General features: G+C 41.8%; 1 protein-coding gene across 9 annotated transcripts in view; it reads right to left on the reverse strand.

The window, feature by feature from the left end:
* Window positions 1–12,059, reverse strand: part of SYNE2 (spectrin repeat containing nuclear envelope protein 2) — a 330,497-nt gene that overhangs the window by 250,072 nt on the left and 68,366 nt on the right. For all 9 annotated transcript variants that reach the window (XR_014312639.1, XM_082734135.1, XM_082734134.1 and 6 more), the window contains exon 3: window positions 49–110. Coding sequence is in view for 8 of the 9 variants with exons in the window: in XM_082734135.1 (XP_082590261.1) it covers window positions 49–110 (62 nt within the window). In the remaining variant the exon portion in view is untranslated. The remainder of the gene's footprint in view (window positions 1–48; window positions 111–12,059) is intronic.

Here is a 12,059-nt window from a genome sequence, read left to right on the forward strand (position 1 = left end):
GAGTAACTTAAATATATCTGTAGCTTTATTTGCTCTTTTTTCCCTCACCTTTGCCAACTGTGAGTTGATCCAACAGGTAAAGGTTTTCTTCTGAGTGTCCTCCTGTTGCGCTGTTGAAAAGGGACAACGACAGTTACAAAATGAGAAGCCTCAGAAACCTTTTCAATGTATCAGAGCTTCAAAGGTCTACCCCTCTGGGGATGTGTGCCTAGTCCACAACCCCTCCAGCTTTCTAGGACTTGGTGTAAATCTCCGGTGTTTGTTCAAGGACTGCTTTGGAAACAGCGTGTTGATAGGAGGTATTTTTGATCACTGCCAGCTAGCTAAGACACAGTGACTTTTAATAGTGTTTACTGACAAAAGCACTACATCTTCATGTGGTCTTGGCAGTGTGGTCTGAGGAACTAAGAGGAGAGAGAAGACCTCCGCACCCAAAAGCAAAAGCCACATGACGTGAAGACAAACCCCAGAACATCCGAAGACATTTGGAAAGGCTCATAAAGTTGTGGGCAGTTTAGTCTTGACACTTGCAGGATTTCTCCTGGAGGCTATGTTGCCACTGGACTGAATAGTAAATGAGCTCCAATTAGAGTCTGAGCTCTCCGGGCTCAAATCCTGCCTCTGTTACCAAGTAGCTGTGGGACAGCAGTTTCCTCGTGGAATAAGGTAATAAGCTCTGGCCTCCAGAGACTGTTAATGGTTCACCTGAGAAGTGGCCATCTTTACTCTCATTAACAGGACAGGAGTCAATGGGAGAAGATCTGAACACTCTAGTTATGTCTCCCCCTCCTCGCCAGGGCGGGGCAGGCCCCACTGCCGCACCAAGCTCCCCACCGGCCTCCTACAGTCCTCAGCAGCCAGGTCAGCTCTGCACACCGGGACGGAGTTTCCATCTCCCGACATGTTAAGTGGCTGGGCCCCCAGGTGAGGACAGATACCCACCCTCCCTGCACCCAGCGCTCACAGCCTTGTCACCACCATCTACCTGGAGGTCAGCAGGTCTCATCCCAGCACAGGCACACGCGCACGCACGCACACACACACAAGCACACGCACGCCCCGGGCTCTCAGGCTCCCCTTTGTTCTCTCACTCTAAGTAAGACTCCACACATGCCTCCGTTTTTCTCACCTCCCACCTTGTCCTTAACTCCTGAACCCCTTCTGCCGGTGATGAGCCCATGGTACACCATCCACAAAATCCCGTGTCCAAACCCTCTCCACCAGGCCTCTCTGCCCTTCCTGAAAACTAGCCCTCTCGAGTGCTGGCTCTCTCTTATGTAAGCCCCTTAGACCTTGGGGGATTTGCTCCTTGCAGCTACTTCCAGATCATTCTCCACTCTCTTTATCCCCATGTCACCATCAGACGAGTCATCAGACAGACCCATTGTTAGAGTCATCTACAGGCCTCTGTCCATTCCTCGTGATTTCTCAAACATTTTAGTTCCTTCTCCAATATCCTCTCCCCAGTACAACTCCTAATTCTTGGCGATTTCAACATACATATTAATGAAGCCCCCAACCTCCTGGTCCCTCTGTTTTATTCCCCTTCTCCAATAAACTTGTCTTCTGCTCTGCTTCCACCACTGGCTGTCGTAGTCCTACCCCACACCTGATCATTACTGGTAAGTGCAACTCCTCACAGTCTCGATTTTGTACATCTCTGAACAACAGCCCCGAGCTTTTCTGTTCTTTCCCTTGAGTATCCCCATTCCAACAATCTTTGGCATCCATCGGCAACCCCAAGTCATGAATTCTGCCTGCTTTGCACTGTCCTTCGCTCTCACTGATAGTTTTCCTCCCACCCTTTTCCAGCTGCTCCCTCATCAAGGTCACCACGATCCACCCCTCCCCACCCCGCACCCACCCATCTTTGACTAGAACCAATGGTCGATTCTCAGCCTTCACCTTTCTGGACCCTACACTCTTGCCTTTTCTCCTACATCACAAGCTGGCTTCTCTCTTTCGCTCATACTTCACAGCCAATGCCTTGGGAAATCCTCTTCCGTCCCCTTCCAGAATATATTCAGGATATGACCACTTCTCGCCACCCCACTCGCATTACTGCCCTAGATCCCTAACAGGTCTCCCTCCTTCCAGCCTTGTCCTCAACATACTGTTCTCAAGCAGCAGCCAGAGTGATGTTGCTAAAATGTTAACTCAGACCAGGAAACTCCTCTGCTCACAATACTCCGAGGGCTCCTTACCTCACTTCTTAAGATGGCTACGAGGTTGACACCCACTCCCTTTTCTCATGCCCCTGACTCATTCCACTCCAGCCACTCTGGCCTCCCTGTTTTTCTCAAACTCCCCAGAAATATTCCCATTTAGGGCTTTGCCTTAACTGTGCTTTCTCCCAGGAATGCTCTTATTACAGATTTCCCCACAAGCCTAATTCCCATCCTATTGAAAGTTGTAATATCTCTACTCCTGCTTCCCTTTGCTTGCTCTATTTTTTCCTACAGCACTTACCACCTTTTAACATCTACGTAAGCTATAGATGTTGTGTGTTTATCATTCCATGTCTTGCTGTTCTCCCAAAGAAATTAACCCACACACAGATAAAGCTGTTTTGTCTGTGATCTATTCTGAGTGCCTAGAGGAACCTGGCCCAGAATAGACTCTAAAAAAAATTTGCTAAAAGAATAATAATAATAGTTAATTAGTAACATTAAATTGATTGAAATAAATAATAAAACTAAATTATAATTAAAATTAGTAAATGATAATTTCACTGATTATTATGTTATGTTTTATTTACTATACCAAGCCAGTCAAATCTACCTTTATGTGTTTATATTCTTTTTTTTTTTTTTTTTAGTTGTCTGATCTACCTTCTAATACATTTTCCACTCTTCTTTATTAATCTCTAGCTACCACGGTTTTAACAGACTGAAAGTGTTGGTAGGACATCTAACTGGAGTTCTTAAAAATTTTTTAATCTGATGGGAGTACAGATTAAGGAACTAAAGAGAATCAGTAAATGTTATTTTCCGGTATTTATAATCCTGGCTAATTAGAGATTAAAGATGCACTTGGCCTCACTGGATTTTTTTTCTTATCTTTTTAAATCGACTTCATTTTCCTGTACTACCAGCTTAAATTAGTTATAGCCCAGTAATTTACACAGTACAGGATACTCAATAATTGTTAACTGAACTGAACGGAGTTCTGGCAAGCCAACTAGATAGTGTAATAAGCTTTTGAAAGTTATTTGTTTTATGTAAACAAAAGAATTACAAAGAAGCACAATTTTGTCCTATAGTTCAAAATGTTACAACCTCTTCTAGAATCTTCCAGATATGTCTTCATTGCTTTTTCTCCTAGTATCAGTAGATGATTCAACAATATTTTTAAGCATATATTGAAACATTAAAACAAAAATTGAAGGTTAATTTTGCTTCTCAACAGAAAAAAACTAGAGAGTAGTTTTGATGATCCCAGGATCGAGTTACCAGCACACAATGTACATTAATCAAGGCCACGGATAAAAGCAGGGAGGGACCTACCTATTATTATAACAATAAAGCAGAAATCCAAATCCAAACCAAACCAAACAAACAAACTAACAAAAACCAAAGATGACTCTTCTTATCCCTAAGGGACCAAGGGAGACTTTTCTTTCTAGGTGATAAAGTGTGAAAAAGAAACAAATCAGTAATGCTGCTAGGTCCAGGAGAGAAAAGTGCACTTTAGGAGAGTTACATGGGGGGAAAGGGGGGTAGTCTCTGTGGAAGGTGGGTAAAATCATCTTGGAAAGGGTGAGCCACTGGCACAAAACTGAGTACTAAAAGACTTTTGCGTGCCTGTGCCCGGGGAGTTTTAGTGTTCCACATCCACCTGGAAACCGCAGTCATCTGAACTATTTCCAGGTAATATGAGGGATCATTTCATTTGCATGCGATGTTACACAGAAAGGGTCTTGGTACTGGGCAAACAGAAATGAACTTCCCTCGGCTGTGAAAGAGGCAGGGATACCAGGGCTCTAAGTGGATTGTTCAAACTGGGTGCACCTAATCCAGTCCAGACAGGGACAGAAACTGAAAACGATCAAAACTTTTCCAGAGAAAACCCCTACGTGATTCCTGTCCTAATTTGATAAAATCTAATGGAAACCGGGGGGGGGGGGGGGGGGGGGGGGGGCAAAAAGAGAAGCCGCCAAAACAAATCCCCACCGGTACTCTCCAGTTTAGCAAAGAAAACAAAGCCCAAGTGAAATCTTCAGAAAAGGATTTAAAAAGAAACTTCATGGCTTTTAACAAAGTCATTGTGCACATTTAGAGAACAACTCGTCATCCTAGAAATCAGAACCCTTCAAATGCAACAAGGACCCTTTGCTGAATGGCAAACAAAGACGTCCCAAGTAAAATTAAAACACCTTTGCAACAGCTGAATTAAATGGTTTAGTACGTGCCACTTTATGTCCCTTGACACACTTTTCTCACATTTTCATACTGTCTTATCCCTGAAAAGCACTATTAATTCAACAGGAGCCAGAGCCAAACAGCTCACCCTATGGCAGGATAAGTGACCATTTGTTCCTTTCAAAGGCTGACCCATTGGGAAAAAAAATAATTGAGAACCAACTGCTTTATAAAGCAACTTAATTTGAGTGGGTGAGATTTTTTTTTTTCCAACTGCCAGATTTTATTTTGTAATTTCTGGGGTAAGTTTCTGATAAAATAGTAAAACACTTCTCAAAATGGCATGTAGAGAATAGAATCAGCAGCTGTTAGGGATTTTAAAAAGTGAAAGAATTAAAAAGAATAGTAAAATCTAGTCAAATGATGGATTTCTCTGTAAAACGCCAAGGAATTGAGAATGAGAAATTCTCCATCCTGACTTTTAAGGCAAAAAAAGAAAGATGGATAATGTAGAAAAATGTAGTGAATTTTATTCAGGCCCATGCTGACATCAGTGACTATCATTCTTAGGAAATATCTGACTGAATTTGAGAAGCAAGACAGAGTAGGCAAAGGTTTTCTCTAGACGTCATTACCATAAAAATACATTTAATCCCTGAGTTTGTTCTTATTCAATCTGCCTTTTGTGAGCTGGCAACACATAGCCTTCCTTAGCTGGAAGGCACCTTAAATGAAAACTAATTGAGTTAAGCTCAGTTAAGAAGTATGGATTTTAAATTCACTATAAGGTTCCCAAGAAAACTACAAGGCTAGGGAGCTTCACATGATAGTTAATTTAAAATGTTGACTCTCCCCCCAAATAATTAATTAATTAGTTAATTAATTGAAGTGTTGACTCCAGCAGTCCTCCCCAGGAGTAGGAAGTTCAAAAGCAGTTGCACCTCAGAATCCCTAGTACACGTTTCCACTTAAACACCGAGCAATGCGTTATTACAATGTGCCTTATCCGAGAATGTCCTCTCCTACATGAGTTCCCTGAGGAAGGTTTGCAATCTCCTTCTATCCAGGGATTTCTTTGTCTCTTTCTATTATTGGTTTATTGCTAACAGACTTACTGCACTTGGCTCCAGATTCACTCCTTTGATATGTCATTCTCCTCCGTCATTCTCATTAAAATCTTTTGATCATTCCTTCATTCCTTAGTGAATAAATTCTAAATTCTCAGCCTAACATTCTAGGTCATTCATAGTTTGCCTCCAGTCTAATTTTCCTGACTCATCTCCCATGACTTCTCGACACATATTCTACTTTTTCAGCAAATGGAAATCCACAATTCCCCAGTTAAGTTTCACTCAAACAAAGTTTCACTCTTTTCTTCATTGCCATGCCCTGTATCCTCTGGAACGGCCAATCCTCCCCACCTCCCACTTATAAAAACTCAGCACCCAGCACAAAGTACACGTTGGGCATTCAATGGACATCTGTTAAAATAAGACATACTATATTCAAATGCCCCCCTCTTCCGAACAAGAAATAGATATAATCTCTTCTAGTTCTAATCTTCCACAGCAATTTATTGCATTTTTTCTTATTGTTATTAAAGTGATATATAATACTCATAAAACATTTTCCAAGCAGTACTCAAAACTAAAAGTTAATCTTAATTCCCTCAAACCTCCCATTTTCCCTTCCCAGAAAACAACATTAATTAAGTTTCCTGTGCATCCTTCTAGACACATTAAATATAAAGAACATAAATTCTAAAGGGGCAAGGATTTGTTTAGGTTGGTCACTGGGTCACTAGGTTTAGAATAGTAGGAGTGCCTCAGTCAATATTTGTTGAATGAATGTATGTATACGTAAATTAAATGAATATACATGATAGCTTCATTTCTTAAGTTGATAATTCAAAAAACAGAGATTTACCTTAACTTCTTTAAGTTAAAAAGCATCTGCTAAGCTATAAGAAATATTTCAAAAGGAGATCATAACCCTTCCAAATTACCAGAAAGTAAAAAAAAATATCTGGCCAATAAAAAGAACAAAATAGATACATATGTACTGATATGGATATATTCTTAATTGAGAAAAAGCAAGCTGTAACATAGTATGCTTACTCCTATTCTATCTGTATTTTTTTTTTAAGATTTTTAAGTAATTTCTACACTGAAGGTTTGAACTTACAACCCTGAGATACAGAGTCACATGATCTACCAACTGAGCCAGCCAGGTGCCCTTCTATCTGTATTTTTATTATTAAAGGAAGCTCTGTGTATGGCCCAACAGCCTACTTCTACCTTATGATAATTACTACTTGCCGCTTATACACTACAGCCACATAAGGACATATGGTTCCTCTCCTACTCAATGTATGAACTTTAAAGTTAAACACTGATGCTTTTGTGGTTTTGCTTCCCCTTAGCACAGTGCCTTGTAGATAAGAAGGACTCAGTAAGGGGCACCTGGGTGGCTCAGTTGTTAAGTAGTCTTCCTTGGGCTCAGGTCATGGTCCCAGGGTCTTGGGTTTGAGCACCGCATGGGGCTCCCTGTTCAGTAGGAAGCCTGCTTCTCTCTCTCCCACTCCCCTTGCTTGTGTTCCCTCTCTCGCTGTCTCTCTCTCTCTGTCAAATAAAAAAATTTAAAAAAAAATTTTTTTTAAAGTACTCAGTGGGGCACCTGGGTGGCTCAGTGGGTTAAGCCTCTGCCTTCGGCTCAGGTCATGATCTCAGGGTCCTGGGATCAAGCCCTGCATCGGGCTCGCTGCTCAGTGGGGAGTCTTTTTCCTCTTCTCTCTCTCTCTGCCTCCTTGCCTACTTGTGATCTCTCTCTGTGTCAAATAAATAAAATCTTTAAAAAAAAAAAGTACTCAAATATTTGCCAACTGAAAGACTTATTAAGTATTAAGAGTATTAAGATCAAACCATCTTACTGTGGAGAAGAATAATTTATTGACAACAGTTACTAGGCCTATGTTTTGTCCTGGTCATTGCTTTTATAACCCCTGGACAATTTCTTTCTCTGATGAATAAAATGCCTTGAACAAAAGGGCAGGTGCTATAATGAGACCTTGTTGTCATTCCTTAAAACAACAATGCCAACTCATTGTCCCGCTGGGACAGAAATGGTAAGGCTAACTAAATCCAAAAAATAATGTGACACCTTTTAGCCATTTGCCCCAAAAGTCATCTCAAAGAATCTTAATCAAGCTGTTAGCGACCAGAAAGGGAACTTAAAATAAGAAGGCCACCTCTTTGTTTCTCACGGGAGATGACAACAAACAGAAATAAATGAAGAAACAAAGGGAATAAAACCCCATGGGCATGCACAATCAAAACAAGAAAAGCCTAAAATATTTGAAGAATAAACAGGAAAAGGTGTGTTACTGAACTACAAAAGGGGAAGCTATTAACTAACAGAAAAAGCAGGGGGACTACACATTTCTTGCAACCAACCAAGAGCAAACAAAAAAGCCAGCAAGAAAAATAAATCATACCAAGACAGAGATTCCGCTGATAAATGAGAAGAGCTGAGTTTAGAAGGTAACACCTGGCTAACAAAACTCATAAGCACAGCATGCAACCGTATCTCAATCTCAACACTTTTTTTTAGATTTATTTATTTCAGGAGTGCCTGGGTGGCTCAGTGGGTTAAAGCCTCTGCTTTCGGCTCAAGTCATGGTCTCAGGGTCCTGGGATTGAGTCCCATATTGGGCTCTCTGCTCAGCAGGGAGTCGGCTTCCCCCACCCCCACCCCCACCTGCTGCTCTGCTTACTTATGATTTCTCTCTCTGTCAAATAAATCAATAAAATTTTTTTAAGATTTATTTATTTGAAAGAGAGAGAGAGTAGAGGGAGGTGCAGAATCTAGAGCAGACTCCCTGCTGAGCGTGGAGCCTGCCACCACTACCCATGAGACCATGACCTGAACTGAAACCAAGAGTCAGACACTTAATCCACTGAGCTACCCAAGCACCCCCCAACACTCTTTTAGGTCAATATCTTTCCCTTGGAGAATCTGTGTCGGCACTACTGCAAAAGCAGCACTCACCCATCAGACTCTGCATTCCAGGACTCGAGTCACACCCTCCTCCCCTCCCCCCGCCCCTCACCTGCCCTCCCCAGTGTTTCCACCTCACATATTTAATGCCACCATCCTTCATCATCCCCAAATACCGCTTACCACAAATCGGGCCAAATTTGCTCCCAGGTACACTTCCTTCCTACACCGCTAGGCACCCCTGCGCTCCCCTAGCCCTCCCTCCCCAACTGCCATCAGACAGGGCCTGCTCCTCCCCGCTCCTCCCACAGCCAACCAGGTCTGCTCCGCTCCCTTCAATCCATTCTCTGCAGCAGCCAATAGATCTAACCTCCTTCCCCTTTTCAAAAAAAAAAAAAAAATGAGCTAATATCTGGGAGCCTACTTGATTAAGATGGGCCTTCTCATTAGCCTACTGGCTCCCTGAGAGCCTAGGTCTGTTTTTGCTCCTGCTTTTGCCTGAAGCACTACCACATGTGATAGGAATTCAGAAAATGTTTGTTGAACGAATAGTTAAATGGCTGGGGGAGAAGGGAATGGGGTTTTGTGGCTATTTTTCCCCAATGTAGAGATTTTAAATACTGAATTTATTGGCAAAATATACAACATACAACAAATGGTTTCTACTTTGGGCCTTAGCATGTGGCATCCAGTCTCTTCATGTTGCCACATGAGCGAACCACACCCCGTGAAACACCTGAGATTCTCACACTGAGGCTTTTGTTTCCAGCCTCCTTGGAACATAGCTCCTGGCTCTCTCTGCATAAGCAAACCTTGTATTTCTAGCACGTGCAAATGAGCCCAGAACACAGATAAAATGCCTAGAATTTGGGTGCTATTTGCTCGTCTCTTTCTCACCCTCTTCTGACTCATCGGAGTTGCTCAACAGATATTTGTGGAATGAATAAACCAAAGAAACGATTCCATTTCTTTCAACACGTATTTCTTACAACTTACTACCTTTCATCTACTATATAAAACTGAGTGCTTATCTTTTGAGAATTATGACGTGTGAGCCTGAGCCCTGACTTCTGAGAACAAAAGAACCAGACCACACTGAAGTGATCTGTGCTATGATCACAGATCTAGGGTTCTTACAATTTGAATGCCAGCAAATTACTGAGGGTCAGTGATTGAGTTCAGAGTTCTAGGTCCCAACTCCTAGAGTCTCCAATTCAAGGAAATCACACAGCTCACTCTGAGAAACACCCCTATAACTGGACTGATTTACACATGTGATTTATTCCTGAGATAACACAAGGGAACAGGAAAGGCTTAGCAAAAATAGGGCTGAAATAATATATATTATAATATAATGTAACTCAATACAAATCTGTGATAATATATAGGTATCCTAAGACACACTTGAAGGGGGTCAGAAGGCTTGCTGAACCAACTTATGTCCAGGAGTAAAGAGGAATTCAGAGTTAGGAACAATGACATCATTTCATTAAACACTTCCAATGAAGTGGTCAGGCAGGCATTTTGTGAGAAATGAGAAAATGGTAGCTCCCAGAAGATGAAGGATTTTTAATCACTCATTCAATAAACACTTACTGAAAATGGTAGCTCCCAGAAGATGAAGGATTTTTAATCACTCATTCAATAAACACTTATTAAAAGTGCCCTGTGTTCTATATACTGTGCTGTAGATCTTACATCTGGTAGGACTTTCATATCCAGATCTGACTGATACCAAAATCCATGGTTTTTTCATCATAATTAAAACTCAGCTGAAATGTTGCCTCCATGGCCCCTCCAGCTTAGCACCTATCTCTCCCCGACATTAAACCCAAACTTCTTCAAAGTATTGTGTACACTTGCTATCTTCACATCCTTACCTATGATGTACTTTTCAACTCACCAAGAGAAAACTAGCTTCAACCCCAACTACTCCATCTGATTCTCAGTGAGGCTACCTGTAATATTCTCATTGCTCAACCCTGTGGGTATTTCTCAGAACACGCTAGGTAGCTTGAAACCTCCAATACTGCTTACTACCCTCTTCTTCTTGAAATGTTCTCCTTCATTGGTTTCCATGATTATCCTTCCTACTTCTAGTGATACCCTTTTCTCAGATTTTGCTATACCTTGTTTTGCTTCTTCTATCTCTATAATGTTCTCTTTTTCTAGATATTTTCATCTAATCCATAGGAACGAATTACTGTTTACATACTTATGACTTTCAAATCTTTATTGTCAGCCCAGGTGTCTGCTTCTCTTGAGTTTCATGGGTATCCCCACTTAGTTATTCCACAGACACTTCTAAGTCAATGTTGCCAGAAGGGAGTCGTCATCTCTAACCGACTCCCTCCCTCACCAAAGGTGTTCTTCGAGAATTTTTTTTTTTTTTAAGATTTTATTTATTTATCTGACAGAGAGAGAGAGATCACAAGTAGGCAGAGAGGCAGGCAGAGAGAGTAAGGGAAGCAGGCTCTCTGCTGAGCAGAGAGCCCAATTTGGGCTTGACCCTGAGACGATGACCTGAGCCGAAGGCAGAGGCTTAACCCACTGAGCCACCCAGGCGCCCAGGATTTTCTTTTTTTCAGTGAATGCTTCCATGATCTACTCTTCTGCCCAAGAATAAACGTGAATCATCTTTAATACTTCCCTCACCTCCCCCTCCCATACCCAGTCAATCAAAAAGATCTAATGATTACCCAAATAAACCTAAAATTAAGATAAATTAAGATAAAATTTAAGAATTTTAAGAATGTAAAGCCCAAGGTATCTCTTGATACCTATCTCTCTCCAATGTGGTGGGCACCTCCTAGATCAGGACACCATTATCTCTCAGCTGACCGGCCCTAACAGACTTCTGCTGGTCATTCTGTCTCCACATTCCCTCCCATAAGACCACACCCCACAATGCATCCCCGTGATTTCTAAAACCAGTTCTGAATATGTCTCCACTCACAATCCTTCGATCACTTCTTCTTTCTTGGTCTCCGGAAATAACTCAAACCCCTATATATTCCCATGACCTCTTACAACTTCCTCTGTTCACTTTCTCCTTCAAAATGCACTCCTTGGTCTCACTGAGCATCCATTTCCTTGAATGTGCCATGTTCAGCCCCCCTTCTGCCTTTACTAGGCTGCTACCACTATCTGGGGCACTTGCCACATCTCCACCCTGTTCATGTGCTAACATACTTTAGGTCTAAAACTTAGAAACCACTTGCCCTGGGAAGCCGTCCCTGACCTTAAGACTGGTGGGTGCCCCTACTCTGTACTTCCAGAGTACCATGTCTTCTCTCTCCCGGAGCACACCCATATCATCCCATAATAGTCTATGCACTTGCTGTCTCTCTGTAATCAGAAGAAACATAGTAGGACAGCACATTCTGTGTCATCCCGCGTGTTCACCACAGTGTCTTATACACCAGAGTTGTTCAAAAGCACTTGTCAAATGATGAATGGACAAATAAATGAATTGGGATCTAAGGATAGATTAACCTATACTTAGGAAAAAGCATAACAAATAATGGAGTAGTATCTCTTACCTTAAAAAGTCCTAGGTTTCTCTTCAACAAGTATGATATCTCCGCTCCCCTTCACAGCAAAATTTCTTCAAAGTGTTGGTTAAATCATTGTCTCTACTTCCTCACCGCCATTCTCTCTCCCACCCACTGCGGTCAGGCCTCCATCTCCACCACTGGAGTA

This window comes from Mustela nivalis (genome assembly GCF_964662115.1).
Source record: "Mustela nivalis genome assembly, chromosome: 6".
Lineage (NCBI taxonomy): Eukaryota > Metazoa > Chordata > Mammalia > Carnivora > Mustelidae > Mustela > Mustela nivalis.